The sequence below is a fragment of the Hyperolius riggenbachi genome, chromosome 2, assembly GCF_040937935.1.
Source record: "Hyperolius riggenbachi isolate aHypRig1 chromosome 2, aHypRig1.pri, whole genome shotgun sequence".
NCBI classification, from domain to species: Eukaryota; Metazoa; Chordata; class Amphibia; order Anura; family Hyperoliidae; genus Hyperolius; species Hyperolius riggenbachi.
In genome coordinates, this window is record NC_090647.1 from 133,313,125 (window position 1) to 133,331,192 (window position 18,068).

An 18,068-nucleotide genomic window follows, 5' to 3' on the forward strand; every position below is an offset into this window, starting at 1 on the left:
CCGGCAGGAAGTTTAAACAGTAGAGCGCACTCTACTGTTTAAACTTCTTGCCGGGCAGGAGGAACTGAAGCATGCCGGAGACCAGCGCGGACACGGAGCAGCGGTGACCGGGGGTAGTCGCGTTGGCGGAGCAGGTAATGTATTGCCGCTCTATTGCGTCGGTCGTCGGGCAATCGAACGTCGCTAGCGACGCGCTCCCTACCCGCGGGCGATCGACGGTAATTTTCCGCACGGAGCGATCGACGGGATCGGACGAAATGGATCGAAATTCGGCGTCTAGCGCGAACGATTGGCAGCAGATTCGATCCTAGTGATCGCATCTGCTGTCGAAACGGCGGCAAATCGGGCCAGTGTATGGCCAGCTTTACTGTAGCTTAAAAAAAATAAAAGTAAAAAATCAAAACAAATCTTCCAACAATCCTGTTGAAACAGCACAGTTCAGCAAAGGCACACAGACAAAGCAAAATAAATAAATAAAAATAGAGGACATACAAGGATTTGTTTTATGCTGGGAATACACGGCTCAATTCTGAGCTGATAAGGTGGTTGGATAAATAATTTCCGACATGTCCGATCACCTTTCGATCATTTTGCCACTCGATTTGTCATTGAAGTAAATTGAAAAAAGAAAAAGGAGCGGAAGTTAAGAGAATAGAGTGGGAAAAACGATCGGGCGCAGAATCGAGCACCAGAATCGACCTGTGTATTCCCAGCATTAGAAAAAAGGGGTTTTCATATATAATTGGGGCATCACCTTTTTTTATTTTTGGATGTTACAACCCCCTTTAAACTGCACTCACCTGGGGCTTCTTCCAGCTCCTGGCAGTCGATCGGTGCCCTCGCCGCAGCTCCTCTCCCTCCCGGCGTCCAGCGGTGAAGAAGGCGACCTCGCCAGGTCGGCTTCTGTGCGCTCCACGGCGCGTGTCACGTGGTATAAGTGACGTCATCGAGTCTCTTCTGCGCAGGCGCAGAACTACTGTGCCTGCGCAGTAGAGACCAGATGACGTCACTTACACTACGTGACCCGCGCCGTGGAGCACGCATGAAGCCGACCCGGAAGCCGACCTGTCGGCTTCTTCAACGCTGGACGCCGGGAGGGAGAGGAGCTGCGGCGAGGGCACCGATCGACTGCCAGGAGCTGGAAGAAGCCCCAGGTAAGTGCAGTTTGTTTTTTATATCATGCGCGGATCTTCCCTTTAAGTTTAATTTGGGCTTCAGCTGTTGTGGCTGCAAAACTATAAAATCTTCCCAGAAATGTTGACATTCTTATGGAGCATAAAAATATAACAATGGATTTAACTTCTGGTGTCTTAAATTCTGTAAAATTACAAATCTATTAAAGTAACTCTAAAATGAGAGAATCAGGGTGGCTACCACTGCTATCATCTCCACAAATAAATCCCAGCAAGGCTTCATAAGCATCTTTAAGGGCCAGTGCTAATGCACCCTCAAAGCACAGCCCTTGCAACCTTGGGTAAAACCACATGACCTTTACACGTTACAGCTAGCAGGGCAGTAAGGTTGAAAGGGGCAAAGTGGTGTGCGAGTAGAGCTTAGATACTCATTTTCCAGTGAAAGCACCTGCTTGTCCTTTTTATTCTACAGGTACTTTATCTCCTTGTGCCACTGTGACAGCAGCGAAAGCGTAGCAGCTGCCACATGCTATCAGACTGGCTCTGATTGGCAGAAGCACTAACCTCTTATCTTTCCCATGATGGAAACAGTAAAGATACACTGGATACTGGGGAAGAAGAGACCAGCAGAGTAAAAAAGGGAAAGTACTGGGGACCATCAAGTGCAAATTTGAGAGGTCAGTATGTGAGAGATAAACTTTAAAGACAGGTACATAGGCCCTGTCTAGAAGAAATTATAATTGTAAAGTAGAAGATGCAGAGAGACCTACTTATGTTAGGTACACACTGTACGTTTTTTTGTTCAATAGATGCGTTCGATTGATAATTTCCGCCATGTCCGATATTACTTTGGATCGTTTTACCGCTCGATTTCTCATAGAAGTGAATAGAAATTGATAAGACAAGATAACAGAATTGAGCAGGAAATCGAACAAAAAAACAAAACGAAAATCAATTGAACGGCAGAATCGACCGAAACACCGTAACGTGTGTGTGTACCCAGCATAAGTGTTCCTTTAAAATCAAGTTTTCACAGCAATTAAATAAACTACGTCCTACAATATTTCAAAGCAGTTTTAAGATGAAATACAATAAACTGACTAGATACAGCATTGTTGTTTTCTCCTTTAAAAGGAAACCTGTAGGGAAAAAAAGGGCACAATATGGGTACTTACCTAGGTATAAGGAAACCTCGGGATAATCGAGAGGCTTCCCCCTCTCGTTCCTCATCTGGGTGCAGCAGAAAATCGCCAACAAGCATCGCACATGTGCAGTAACAAAGACCCGCTTAGGCTTTGGCAGAAAAAGTCGAGTCCAATCGGGTCCATGCTACTGCACATGTGCAAGCAATTTGCAGTAGCACAGACCCGATCAAGCTCAGCCTTTTCTGCAGAAGCCCAAACAGGGTGCCAGCAATGGAGCAGCCTGTCGGAAGAGGGCAGGGCCCTTTATGAAGTAGGCATCTTAACAGTTGGTATAGTTTTCCCCCTTTGCAGCAGGAGATAAGATGTAAGAAAGAAGAAAGATAAGAAAATAACTACGCACCAGCAGCTTGATTTTGTAGTGCAAGGGGAGTACTCTCAATGCTCTTGTACAAGGTTGCAAGGGCCACAATTTTCCTACGATGGTTGCAGAGTTTGGTCATGTCCTCTTCAGCCTTTACGTCTTCTGCGCTACGCCTCTTCACCACCGCTCTCGGATCAAAGTTAAAAACCTATTGAAAAAAGAAGCTAGTTAGCTCTGTGAAGGCCACTATAATAAACATAATTATACATCAGTACAAGTACATTGCCAAATGGAGATTATTCATGAAGGATATGTTGAGTTACCAAGCTACATGTGAGAAGGATTCCCTAAAATTTCACATTACTGCCTCCTTGACTCTCTTACATTTCTAATTTATCAGGCATACCACAGAATAACTGTTTTTGCCAAGTTGTACCGAAATCAGGCTTTTTTTAACTTTCAGGATCTGACATTTAAAGGACAACTGACATAAGGACACGGAGGCTGCCATATTTCCTTCCTTTTAAGCAATACCAGTTGCCTGACTAGCCTACTGAACCTCTGCCTCCAATACATTTAGCCATAGACCCTAACAAGCATGCAGCAGATCAGGTGTTTCTGACATTATTGTCAAATCTGACAAGATTAGCTACATGCTTGTTCCTGGTCTGATTCAGACACTGCTGCAGCCAAATAGATCAGCAGGACTGCCAGGCAACAGGTATTGTTTAAAAGGAAATATGGCAGCCTCCATATCCTTCTCACTTCAATTGCCCTTTAAAAGTGATGTTATGATCTTCATGCATCCTCCTCCTCATTCGTTCAGTCGACCTTGGATCTCCGTGTCGATATGTACTTCTGCACAAGCATGTTCATAGCTGCACATATACTGTCAATCCATCTTAGCCTCTGTCGCCCTCTTTTTCTTTGGCCACCAATTTTCCCAAGCATGAAGGATTTCTCCCAAGAATCCGGTCTTCTCATAATGTGACCAAAGTATTATAATTTGAATACAACCGTAGTATCAGCCCTTCTAGCGAAAACTCTGGCCTTATTTCTTTAAGTGTCGACTGGTTAGATCTTCTAGTAGTCCAGGGAACTCTCAGATCCCACATCCCCCGCAGATGTCCTGTGCCCGTGCAGCCACTCACCGATGCTCCGGTCTCTGCCTCCAGTTCACTTCTGGAATTTCCAACGTTAAAGTTGGAAAACCACTCCGCCAGTGCGGCCACGCCCTCGCTCCCGCTGACGTCACCAGGAGAGTATTGCGCAGGCCTAGTACGGTCCCTGGTGACATCAGCGAGAGCGAGGACACGGGCGTGCAGGTGCAGTGGTTTTCCGACTGTAAAGTCGGAAATTTAAGAAGTGAAACGGAGGCGGAGACTGGAGCATCGGTGAGTGGTTGCATGGGTACAGGACATCTGCGGGGGACCAGAAGCCCAAGATAAGTTCCCCCTTCCCCTCTACAGTAGTCCTTTAACTATCTTGATCTTTGTTAGTAATGCAACATCTCTATCCTTTAGTATCATGTCCAAACTTGCCATAGCTTTCCCTCCAAACAACAAGTATCTCTTAAGCTCATGGCTGCAGTCACCATCTGCAGAGATCTTTGATTCCAGGAAGATTAAATCTGTTACAACTTCAAATTTTTCTGCATCTATTTGCACATGGTTCATTGGAGCAGATGACATGACTTTAGTTTTCCTAATATTAAGCAGCAGACCAGCTTTGGCACTTTCTTGTGTGACATTCATGAATAGGCTCTTTCATTCTTCCTCAGCTTCATCCATCAGAATGGCATCGTCGGCATACAGTATCTTCAGCTGTGCTACCTGCCATACCATCCCCTCTGTGCTGTGCTGCCTGCTCCTCATAATCTACTTGGGCCTTACACTGAGCTGTGCTGCCTGCTCCATCGACCCTGGCCTTATACTGTGCAGTGCTACCTGCTCCAAACCATCTACTTGGGTCACATCTTGCGCTGGACTGACCGCTCCACAACACCTATCGGGGCCAATTTCTGTGCCGTGCTGCCCGCCCCATACCATCTACGGGGCCCGCTCCATACCACCTACGGGTGCCTTGTACTGCGCTGTGCGCTGGCTCCATTCCACACCACCTACCTGGTCCACACACTGTGCCGTGCTGCCCGTCCACACCATCTTGTGTGCAACATACTGTGCTGCCCGCTCCACACCATCCTTTTGTGCGGTGCTGCCTGCCCAATACTACCTACCTGTGCCCTACACACTGCACTGTGCTGTCTGCTCCACATCACCTACCGGGATCATATACTGTGCTGCGTCTGCCCGGTGCAAGCAGGTCACAGTCTGACTCTGCACCGTTCCTTGAGACCCACTACCCATCCCAGGGGTGCTCACTGCCCGTCGAGACCCTCCACCAGCTTTTCGACTCCGCTGCCCTGCTCCACGCGATCAGCCCATGCCTCCCTCTGCCCTGAATTCAAACACCCCTCCCATCTGTGCCATGGGCTCAGAACGGTCACAAAATACTGCCACCCTATCCAGAGAGGCCCTCCTTAAATGGGAACCCCCGGACAGCCCCAAGCCCCCATGGGGCTCCCCCCTGCGGGATGCTGTCACCGCCCATATCAAATACCTCGTCTCCAAGCGAGCACCGAACAAACGTCGCCACAGAGGTAGGAGGGCTGGGGCCATGGTCCGACTCAAAAGGAAAGGTCTACGCTCTCCCGTCCCTGCCATCCTACCTGCAAATGTCTGCTCACTTCCCGACTAACTGGATGAGCTGCTCCTCCTACTTGGTAGCAAACCCCAGATCAGTAAGAACACCCCTGTTCTCTGTTTCACGGAGACCTGGCTGAGTGACAGCATCCCTGACAACTCTCTACTTGTACCAGGCTACAATCTCCTAAGAGCAGACCGTGACGTGGCCCTCTCTGGGAAAACGAGAGGTGGGGGCATCTGCTTTGATATCAACACCTGGCTCCTGGTGCTCCAACATCACCACTCTCAACAAGACCTGTACCCCAGACGTTGAGTTTCTGGCCATAAACTGCAGGCCTCAATACTCCCCCAGGGAGTTCTCTTCCCTAGTCCTTGTTGGGGTCTATATACCTCCCGATGCATGCTCCAAGACTGCACTGCAAGCCCTCAGTGACTATATCTCGCGGTGGGAAACATCCTTCCCTGAGGCTCTAATCATCATCCTGGGCGGCTTAAACAAGGCGAACCGAAGACGTGAGCTGCCCCGCTACAAGCAGCACATAACCTGCCCTACCAGAAACTGTAACACCCTGGACCACTGCTACACGGTCCAGAAGAACGCATACAAGGCCAGCCTAGGAGCCCTTCTGGGAAATTCTGACCACAACACAATCCACCCGATCCCTACTTACAGGCTCTCCTGGAGACCTCAAAGCCCACTGTCAAAACCATCAAAAAATGGACAGCAGAAGCAAAACTGGAACTCCAAGCCTGTTTTGACACCACCGACTGGTCGACGCTGGAGGCATACTCCCTTGACGAATGGGCCGAGAATGTCACCTCCTACATTAGCTTCTGCGAAAAGGCGTGTATCCCATCCAAGACCTTTAGGATTTTCCCCAACAACAAGCCTTGGTTTAACCACAAGCTCCGCCGACTTCGGAAATGCAAAGAGGAAGCGCACAGGTCCGGCTCCCCTGAGAAATACAGAGAGGCCAGGTACGCACTGAAAAGAGAACTGCGATCAGCAAAAAGGGCCACCCGGTGGTGGTGTGACATGGGTGCGAATACTTGGCGCCATGCCTGTACTGGGTGCTGGCTATGGGTGGGCTTTGGGCACCACATGGGTTTTGAATGCAGGTACTCTGGGTGCGGTTACGGGTTAAGTGGATACTTGGTGCAGATAGTGGGTGCCATGTGGAAGCTGTGTGCAGGTGTGAGTACTGGGTGCAATTTTAGGCCTGGGTGCAGATACTTGGTGTCATGTGAGTGTGAGTAGTGGGTGCCAGCTATGAGGGGAAGGGGTGGCTTATGGGAAAAGAAGAGGTCAGTGTGGGTGCTGCAGGAAGGGGCAGGGCCATGCAGAGGATCCTCAAGGGTGTGGTGCTCAAATTTGACATCGATAAATCGGGCTAAATTATGTATGTAATACCCCCTCTCCATAAAGCATAAGGCAGTCTTATCCCCCCCCCCCCCCCCCCCCCACACACACACTTATAGCAGTATCAGGCAGACTGTGTGTCTCCTTCCAACTCTTTTGGTGCTACCACCCTCAAATCAGCAGTGATAGGTGCCCACTGTTAGTGGGTTAGAGTGGGCACAGTGGAGCCCACTGTAGAGGCACAGACTCATCTTTCATTACTGGGACCTCTGTCCCTCTTGATCAGCACCCAAGCCTCTTTTCAGTCAAATAAGTGGTTACCAATATGCAGTGGTTGCTAAGCATTAGTAGATGCAAAACTGCAGTAAGTGCCAAGGTGCAGTGGGTGCCCAGATGCAGTGGATGGTAAGACGCAAAGGTTCACTTTGTGGTAAGTTGCAGTGGGTGCTGAGATGCCAAAGTACAGTCTAGTCTGTGTCAAACTGCTTTGGGTATCAAGGTCCAGTTTGTATTGGGTGTTTATTTGCAGTGGGTGCTATGCAGTATTGGGTGCTGAATGAGTAGCAGATGGTGATAAACAATAGTGGGTGCCATGTGAGTGCTAATTGGTACAGGGAGCCATGTGAGTGTTGGACATGAGTGAGTAGGGAGTGCCATGTGTGGTCTGGATGTGTGCCATGGGAGAGTACTGTGTCTCATATGGGTTCGGACCAAGGATGGGTACTGGGTGCTATTTGGGTGCTGGCCATGGACGGGTACTAGGTGCATATAATGACTTTGGAACTTGGTGACGTGTGAGTACTGTGCCATGTGGGTGTTGATTATGGGGGTATGTGGGTCTTAGGTGCAAATACTGAGTGCCAAGTGGTTACTGGGAGTGAGTACATGGTGACATATGGGTGATGGGTGCTGGCTAGTGGGGTATTTGTTGTCATGTGAGTGCTAAAGGCAGATGCTGGGTGCCATGTGGGTTCTGGGTGCTGGCACAGGGTGTCATGTGGATTCTGGCTGTATGGGTGTGTATAAACCATCATGTAGGTGTTGATTGCAGGTACTCAGTCCCTTTTGAGTTCTGGGTGCAAGTACTGGATGTCATATGTGAGTGCTTGGTGTGGGTGCTGGGCACCAAGTGGAGGCTTAGTGCAACTGGAACTACTGCAGATGAAACATGTGGGTGTTGGGTGCAGGTACTGGGTATCACATAGGTGCAAATACTTGGTGCCATGCCTGCACTGGGTTCTAGCTCTGGGTGGGTGTTGTGTGTCACGTGGGTTCTGAGTGCAGGTACATCGGGTGCTAGTACTGGTTATGTGAGTGGGTGCCATGTGGAGGCTGTGTGCAGGTGTGAGTAGTGAGTGACATGTCAGAGCTGGGTGCAAGTACTGTGTCATGTAGGTGTGAGTACTGGGTGCCAGCTATAGGGTGAAGGGGTGCAGGTATTGGGTGTCATGTGGCTGTTTGATGCAAGTATTAAGTGCAATATTGAGGCCAGATGTGAGTATTGGGTGCAGGGTGCTTGGTGCAAGTACTGGGTGCTTGCTATAGTGGGGGTTACTGGTTGAGTGTAATGTGGGTGCTGAATATTGGTGGGATTGCTGTGGGTGCAGGGGGTGGGTAGTCACTGTGGGAACTGCTATGAATGGCATAGTTGCTGCTAGGGAAGGTCGAGGTCAGTGTGGTTGATGGGGGAAGGTTAGGTCTCTGTGGGTGCTGGGGGGAGAAGTAACTGTGGGTGCTGTGGAAAGTAGAGGTCAGTATGGGTCCTGGAGGAAAGGGAGGTCACTGTGGGTCCTTTGGGGGAGATCACTGTGGGTCTCGGGAGGTAGAGGTCATTGTGGGTGCAGGGGGTGGGAGGTCACTATGGGTGCTGCTATGAATGGCATAGTTGCTGCTAAGGGAGGTAGAGGTCAGTGTGGGTGCTGGGGGAAGGGTAGGCCACTGTGGGTGCTGGGAGAAGTCAGTGTGGTTACTGGAGGAGGGAGTGGATGCTGGGTGTTGGGAGAAGCCACTGTGGGCGCTGGCACTGGGAGAGGTCACTGTAGGTGCTGCTTTTGGGATGGGAGGTCCCTGTGGGTGCTGCAGGGGACAGGAGGGTAGCCACTGGGGGAGGGAAAAATCACTGTGGGTGCTGGGGTAGGCAGGATCACAGTTCAAGTTGCGGAGGGAGAGGTCACTGTGGGTGCTAGGTGGAGGGAGAGGCCACTATGGGTCCTAGGTGGAGGGAGAGGTCACTGTGGGTACTGGGGAGGGAGAGGTCACTATGGGTCCCAGGTGAAGGGAGAGGTCACTGTGGGTGCTAGGTGGAGGGAGAGGTCACTGTGGGTGATAGATGGACGGAGAGGTCACTGTGGGTGCTGGGTAACAGAGAGGTCACTGTGGGTGCTAGGTGGAGGGAGAGGGCTCTGTGGGTGCTAGGTGGAGGGAGAGGTCACTGTGGGTGCTGGGGGAGGGAGAGGTCACTGTGGGTACTGGGTAGGGAGAGGTCAGTATGGGTCCTAGGTTGAGGGAGAGGTCAGTATGCCACACTAGGATTCCTGTCTGGGCGGCTGGGCCTCTTCACTTGAAAGTGTCCAAGGCGGGGGCGGAGTTTCCCGTGGGTGGGGCTTATCGTGATCGGGGGCAGAGCTTATTTTGCGCAGCTAGAGAAGATTTTAAAAAGGGTGCACGTGCCTGGCACTGAGCACAACTTCCGACCAGTGGCCCTAACTTCCAACATTATGAAGCTCCTTGAGCGGCTGGTCCTTGCCCACCTGAAGAGACACACGGACGCTCACCTCGACCAGCTCCAATTTGCTTATAGGGCAAACAGATCCGTGGAGGACGCCATCAATGCCAAACTGGCATACATCATGGAGCACCTATACAACCCTGTCTCCTATGCTAGGATCTTGTTTCTGGATTTTAGCTCGGCGTGCAACACGATCTGCCCAGACATCCTGCTCACCAATCTGGCGCAGCTCAGAGTAGATCCCACGCTTCGAGCATGGATCAAGGACTTCCTGACTAACAGAACGCAACAAGTGAAGCTCGGCAACTGCTACTCCAGCGTCAGAACCACCAACACTGGGGCTCCACAAGGCTGTGTATTGTCATCGCTATTGTTCTCCCTCTATACCAACAATTGCATATCATCCACTGACTCTGTGAAAGTCATCAAATGTGCAGGCGACACCACCATCATTGGCCTAAGTGGCAGCAATGGCGAGCATGAGTACCGCAGCGAAATTGAGCGAATTTGCAACTGGTGCAGAGCAAATAACCTAGTTCTCAACGCCGCAAAGACTGTTGAACTAGTCGTAGATTTCAGGAGGAACCCTCCCCCCTCCTCCTACCTATCCTCATTGGGGGCACCGAATTCTCTAGGGTGACATCGGTGCGGTTCCTCGGCACGACTCTCACTAACAACCTGAAGTGGGGGCAGAACACCTCCATAATACAGAAGTATTCACAGCAGAGGTTGTTCTTCCTGCGCCAACTGAAGAGATTCAGCATGCCCAGGGAACTGCTGACCAGCTTCTATACTGCCACTATAGAATCCATCCTCTGCTCCTCAGTCATTGTCTGGTATGCAGGCGCAACGGCCAGAAAATCATCGGGTCCCCTCTTCCACCTCTTGACCTCCTCCACTCTGCTAGGATGAGGGCCAATGTGATCTCCCGTGACCCCTCCCACCCAGGCAGTCGCTACTTCAAGCTCCTCCCACTGGGTCGCCGCTACAGGTCTATACTATGCAAAACCACCAGACGGATGAACACCTTCTTCCCCCAAGCGGTTCGGCTGCTCAACTCCAACCGGCCCCCACGGGGCCCACCTACCGGCATGCCCTAGCGGGGTCTCTCTGTCAGCTCACGCCCCTGCACGCCCTCGTTCTTAATGCCCAGAGACTGTACTGGGGCCACCATCACCATCATCTTTATTATTATGATTACAATTATTATTATTATTGTTGGACTGCTCCTGCACGGCAGGAACAAACCCTTACCGACGACCCAGTTTGTCATGTATATCATTACTGCAGTTGTAAATTGTCTGTGTTTGTGCTTCTTGTCCTCCTGTACTAGGTCTATGCCATGTGTACCACAAAAAATTCCGAATATAGCACGTGCTGTATTTGGCGAAAAAAATCTGATTGTGATTCTGATTCTTCATACATACCTTCATACATACCAAAGTGTAAAAGTACACTTCACCAGATCAAAACTTTTTACATAAGACAAGGGACTTAATAAATAGATGTTCAACTCATCATTGCAGAAAATCATTGCATTAAAAGTTTTTTTTCTGGAGGTCATAATTATTAGCAAGTCCCTGAATCAGCATATTAAAGACCCCATACGGCAGAAAATACTGGTGACACAGGCTTTAATAGAAGCCAGACAACACACAAACAGCACGGATTGATACAAAAGAAATGACACCGGCAGCCCAATATAGTGTAGCATGTAGCGGTAATTGGATGATGAAAAATATTATACTCACAAATCAGGGTTACCTGCAAGGCAGGTGAGGAGGTTAACCTGTCCCCACTCAGGATTAAAAAGTCGCTCTCTGTAGATAGGAGAAAAGGGGGTATTCCCCTCCACCAGGGGTGGATACAAGTACTGCGTAGTAAACAGAGGCGCCAGAAGTATAAAATAGACTATAAAGGTTAAAGATGCTTGGAAGGCAGTGGTGGACTTACCTCCTATAAACAGACACAAAAACTGTCAATGTCAATAGACATAAATGTATTTGTATACGCCACAAAATGTTGCAGCACGTTTCACAGGTATAGTCCTGCTTCTTCAGGCAATAAAAAAGGGGAGCACACAACAGCTGTAGGTCAGGGAAGCACCAGGCACCCCTGTGTGTGTCACAGAGGGGCATGGTGCATCCCTGACCTACATCTTTATCCAGAATGTTCTAATATGCGGACATGTCCACACACAATGAAATAAGTCTGCATTGAGTACAATATAATTGTATATATAATTCTTATATTGTATTATATAATTCTTAAAGTAATGCAATCGTATTACCCCTGTTGTGTTAGACAGGTACAAGAAAGAACAGAGAACAAAATGGTGTGTTACAGAGGCACCTTGTGCATCCCTGACCTGCAGCTGTTGTGTGCTCCCCTTTTTTATTGCCTGAAGAAGCAAGACTATACCTGTAAAATGCGTTGCAACACTTTGTGGAGTATACCAATAAATTTATGTTTATTGAAATTGAGTTTTTGTGTCTGCTTATAGGAGGTAAGTCCACCACTGCCTTTCAAGTATTTTTAACCTTTTTAGTCTATTTTATACTTCTGCCTCGGTTTACTACACCGCACGGATGGAGTACTCACATATGCTTGTGGCAGGCAGCCCTGGCAGGTTTTATATGCACTACCCTTACAATTTCAGGACCCCAGCAAAATACCACAGAAGCACAGGAAGTATTTGATTTGCATGATGTCGGTACAGCTGTAAAAAACAGTTTAGAGAAAAGCAGAGGTAGATGTCCAAAGTTAGAACAATTGCCAGTCATTTTCCAGGCACCCTGCCAGAATTATTACAAGTATTCGCACAGTACAGCTAGGAACAAGAGGTCCCACTCACCTTGTAGATGTTAAGCGGACACTCCAGCCCACATTTACAAGTTCCATCAGTCACTAGGTAGGTCTTCAACTGATCCATAGAGGTTAAAATTGTACCACTTGGACTGTAAGACAGTCAAACAGAGATTATTAACACATGAAAAGTCATTTTATAGTCAAGTATATGTCAATCAGATATGTGAAAATGTATGAAAGTAATAGACAGAATATTACATTTTACTATTCTTATGTTTTGTTAACATTTAAAACTGTGCATATAACTGATTTTAGTTGTATGATGTGGCTTGAACAGCTTGAAGGTTCACTTTGGTCTGGTAACTGCAGTACAGTAATTGGTCCAGAAGACACCCTTTATTCTCAGCATAGCACAGCTGAAATCACTGTAAAATGACGCACTACATATTTAAAGTGAACCTGAAGTGAAAACAAATTTATGAGATAATGAATTGTATTGGAACATCAATTGTATAGAAAAGGCACTCATTTTTATTTTCAGTTTTATAGCTTTATTTTTAAGATTGCATCAGACTGTCATAGCTACTTTTTAGAATCCACACTCTGCCTTTTAAAGTATACACAAGGTGACACGTCACCTGGGGAGGTAGACGTGTATGTACTGTGCCAAGCACACAAATAACTATGCTGTATTACATTTTTTTGTTTCTCAGCCTGAAAGAGTTAACATCACGTATGCAAGTTTTTCACTCACAGATAAGGAGTTACAGTCACACAACACTTTCCTGGCAATAAATGTCAGGTAAGAGATAAAAAAGGTCAATAGTTCATAGATTTTAGCCCTGGCATATTTCACTGAATGTGTCATTGAACAGGGACAATGAAATAGCACAAAACTTAAAAAGTAGATCTACATATAAAATAAAACTGTGGGATATCAAAAACAAAATAGAAATTTTAAAAAAGCTATTTTTTGGAGGAGGATAGATACAATTGGTTATCTCCTCCTTATTTTCACCTCGTGTTTCCTTTAAGCTGAAAAAGAAACAGAAGTAAGGACCATTTGAACTTGCCTACAGTTAAACCCCTTCCCAACAGATAACAGGCTTTTAGCTACTATTTACTTTTTAGAAAACTAGACAGAATTTGACAAGTTGTTCGACAAGTTCATTTGCATAGATAACAAATTATTTTATTTTTAATCTTACTGTATGGATTTTATTTTTAATCTTGCTGTACTGACAAACAGAAAGGTACTTCATAAAATGTCTTCTATCTGCAGGGCTGTGGAGTCGGTCCAAAAATCCACCGACTCCGACTCCTCAGTTTAGGATTCCACCGACTCCGACTCCGACTCCACGACTCCGACTCCTCTAATTTGCATATTACAATTTTGTTGATTAAAAGTATGTAACATGAAATTCGTCTCTTAACTGCCAACGCTTAGGAATTTTACAAGACAACTGAAGTGAGAAGGATATGTAGACTACTATATTTATTCCCTTTAGACTAAAACTAGTCCTTGGTAAGAGTACTTGTAAAAGGTACAGACCGGAACAAAGAACATCTATCAGGCCCTAGGCAATGTAAGTGTGGGTACATGTAAGAATGATGTGCAGGTACTCTGCAGGGGAATGAGGAGATTGTAAACAGACAACACCTCTGTGTTCAATGTGCACAGCATTCTCAGTGGATTCCCTGCAGCTCTGTGGGGAGTGCATATGTAGAGTATAGTACTACTGTGTAACAAAGTAAACCTGAGACAGATGAAATTAAAGTTTTATACATACCTGGGGCTTCCTCCAGCTGCCTTCAGGATAATCAGTCCCTCGTTGTCCTCCTCCACCACCTGGATCTTCTGCTATGAGTCCAGGTACTTGAGCCAGTCAGGCGTAGTGCGCATGCACACACTCCGCCGCCAGGAGCATACTACACCTGTGCAGCACTATTGCGCAGGTGCAGAATGCTCCTGGCTGTGGGAGCGGCATGCGGCCGGACAGCGCTGACTGGCTGAATTACCAGGACTCATAGCAGAAGATCCGGGTGGTGGAGGACAGCGAGGCACTGATTAGCCTGAAGGGGGCTGGAGGAAGCCCCAGGTATGTATAAAACTTTACTTTTCATCCGTCTGTTACCCTTTAATTTGTAGTCACCAAACCAAATTTTAATAACACATCAAATTATTTGATTTCATCAGCAAAGGGAGTGCATACATTTGCATAAATCAGCATCAATGCAGAATTATTTCCATCTCGTTGACCATCTCTATTAGTGACACAGCTACACATCAGGCTTTATTCTTACAGCATAGATGTTATTTAGTATATATAAGAGATTCCTGTGTACACATCATATATACAGTCACAATCAGATATGTATATCTGACCTTAAAAATACGGGGACTGCTTTATTGAAGCAGCACAAGTAACTCATTTTGATTGGTTTATTTCATTTTTGTGGACTAAGCATAGCTATTACTGTATATACATTATTTTTAATGACTATTATCTGAGAAATAGAACATTTTATCATATTTTCTATTTTAATTACAGTTACAAAATCATTAGGAGTCGGAGTCGGTGCATTTTTTCCCGACTCCGACTCCAGGCACCCAAAATTGCCCGACTCCACGACTCCGACTCCACAGCCCTGTCTATCTGTACATGTTTCTCTAATCGTGTCACTTCAGGTAGCCATTCAAATACAAATATAATGCTGTTCCATAAGTTGCAAAGACTGAAAATATAACACATAATGTCCATCAAGTTTAACAAGAATAAAAATTGCACTCTCTGAAGCCTCAGTATTCCAGAGTCATTCTATTCTCACATCTCTACTACTGTGTGTGGCCAAGACAGGTGACACCACCAATTCCTGTATCAGTTTTTTAATTTCCTGTATCACCTGTTTATGTTTTTGTCTCACAGAAAAGCAGTGTGATAATGACAATTCATTGCCATATAAAAACAACAGAATTACAATTCTTTGGCAAGACTCCTGTGGGTTTAGTTGTTTACTGAAATTTTAAACCAACAACCTGCTCTAATCAATGATGAGCTGTTCCAGCAGGGTCGGGGACCCCTGCGAATGTTTCTGAGTGATACAGGCTATGCTGGACAAACATAAACAAGAAGAATCTTTGAGGCTCCCTGCACACTGCAAATCCGTTTTGCGATACAGATTCCGTTTCCGATTTTCAATTCCGATTTTCCCTGAATACATTCAACAGAAAAACAGATAAAAAAATGCAGCATGCAGTAAAGAATAAAAATCGGAATTGGATGTAAAAACCGATTAAAAAGCGGAATCGGAATCGCACGCAGTGTGCAGGGAGCCTCAACGTTTGTGCAGAGCTTACAAACAGCCGACGCCACCATAGACCGTAATAAGAATTACGGCTATAGCGGCGCACAGTGAGTAACTGCAGCGCCGTCAGAAGACGGAGCTGAAGTTACTTTTAAAACACTGTAATTCGGCCTCCAGCAATAGCTGGAAGCCAAATTTCATCATTCCCCACTATCCGCGTGGCCCTAGAGAGGGAATAGTATTTAACGCTGCCGGGAAGTTGTGCAGCAGCAGGATAAGCTATATGCCGGCTGTATCCTGTGCCCAAGTCTCCTGGTGGTGAAATCACAGGGACGTGTGCATAGAAAGCAATGTCTGATGCTCGCCCTAGTGCAGCTGGCTTTCCAACTGGCCACCTATTTTCTCTAGTGTGAATGCATCCTTACTGTATCATTACCCTTTTTTCACATTACCTGATGTAAACCACCGTGCCTGGCTCCACCCGCCTTTGCCAGCCAATGGGCACCTGGACCACTGGGACCGCTCCATAATTATCTCCTCCTCCACTTTCACTGCCGCCATTCATTTTGTTCGCTCTTCTTTCTTGTACCTGTCAAACACAACAGGAGTAATACGCTTGCATTGCTTTAAGAATTATATGGTGTACTCAATACGGACTTATTTAATTGTGTGTGGACATGTCCGCATATTAGAACATTCTGGCTAAAGATATTAGATTAGATTTACCAATTGTGCAAGGTAAAATTGGATCTTGACCCAGCTATGCTCCTGTTTAACTTTTATGATACAACACAGACCACTAACGGGGGAACTTGTAACAAGCCTTGAGGGTTGGGCCCCTTGACTCACATTATCCTTATTGCCTCTAGAAAGGTCATCTTTAACAAATGGATCTACCAATCGATGCCAACAATATGGGACGTTAAAGAAGAATTGACTCATCTATTTAATTTGGACAGATTGGAAGCTCTAGTAGTGCATGAAGAGAAGCGTACTAAACACTTTTTCAACATTTGGAAACTATTTATACTAGCTTCCTTGACTACTAGTGAAAAGGACAATCTGATGGAACACTTTAAATATACCGGCTCCAGGGCTCCTTAGGCAGATTGGAAATCTCAAATTGATCTGAGAATCTTTACTCCTGACGGACTGAGCTTTCGCTTGGACCTACTGGTTGGGGTTATGCAGCCAAGGTTGGCTGAGGGGAGGGGAAGGGAGGGGAAAGGGGTAGTGGGAGATTTTTTTTTTCTTATGGGGAAATTAGTAGGGGGTTTCTTCATTGCTCCTTAACCCATTCGCGTTCCGTCGTTTTCACTTGAGAAATGTTCACCTCCCATTCATTAGCCTATAACTTTATCACTACTTATCACAATGAACTGATCTATATTTTTTTTTTTCCGCCACCAATTAGGCTTTCTTTGGGGGGTACATTTTGCTAAGAGCCACTTTACTGTAAATGCATTTTAACAGGAAGAATAAGAAAAAAAACTCATGTATCGTATTTGTCCATATGTCCCGGTTATTACACAGTTAAAATTATGTCCCTATCACAATGTATGGCGACAATATTTTATTTGGAAATAAAGGTGCATTTTTTCCGTTTTGCATCTATCACTATTTACAAGTTTAAAATAAAAAAAAAATATAGAAATATTTCATCTTTACATTGATATTTAAAAAGTTTAGACACTTAGGTAAATATTTACATGTTTTGTTTTTTTTATTGTAATTTTTTTTTTTTTTTTTTTTTTTTTTTTTTTTATATTAAACATTTTATTTGGGTAGTTTTGGGAGGGTGGGAGGTAAACAATAGGTTTATAATGTAAATGTGTGTTGATTTTCATTTTTTTTTTTACTTTTAGTTGTTGTATTACTTTTTGGCCACAAGATGGCGGCCATGAGTTTGTTTACATGACGTCACTCTAAGCGTAACACACACTTAGAGCGATGTATGGGGGAGGTAACAGCCAGAAAAGGCGCAGCTTCCGAGAGAAGCTGTCGCTTTTTCAGCGGGGGAGAGGAATCAGTGATCGGGCACCATAGCCCGATTCACTGATTGCCTGGCTAATGAACCGCGGGCTGGGAGCTCGCGTGCACGCGCGCGATCGGGCGAGGGAGCGCGTGGTAGCGCGCATGGTTCCTGGACGTAGTTTCTACGTCCAGGAACCAAAATAGGTTAATGTTTATATTTGCATAGTATACCTTGTCCTTCTGTTGCAGGTACTAATGTCCTGCTTGTTATTAAAATACAAAACTTACAATAAAAGATGTTTAAAAAAAATAATACTTATATTGTGTATACTAGAATTATATGATCACAGGCATTGTGCATCACTGGCTAATAATATCTGAATCAGAAATATACCCCCTAATGGTGTCAGAACTCTTCAGATGTATTAAAGCATCATTGGTCCAGGTTCATTTTGTTTACCGATGCAATATAAAGAAGAACTCTATGAAATTTAATTGGACTAGGTATTGAATTAGAAAAATTATTAGTTGCAAAAGCATTTCTCAAA

At 46.0% G+C, this 18,068-nt stretch overlaps 1 protein-coding gene across 1 annotated transcript in view; it reads right to left on the reverse strand.

The window, feature by feature from the left end:
* The window catches only part of MBD6 (methyl-CpG binding domain protein 6), a 107,286-nt gene that overhangs the window by 27,185 nt on the left and 62,033 nt on the right, over window positions 1–18,068 (reverse strand). The window contains exons 3-5 of the mRNA XM_068267438.1: window positions 15,999–16,135; window positions 12,287–12,389; window positions 2,679–2,847 (exon numbers count right to left, since the gene is read on the reverse strand). Coding sequence (XP_068123539.1) covers window positions 2,679–2,847; window positions 12,287–12,389; window positions 15,999–16,111 — 385 coding nt within the window. The 5' untranslated portion in view covers window positions 16,112–16,135. The remainder of the gene's footprint in view (window positions 1–2,678; window positions 2,848–12,286; window positions 12,390–15,998; window positions 16,136–18,068) is intronic.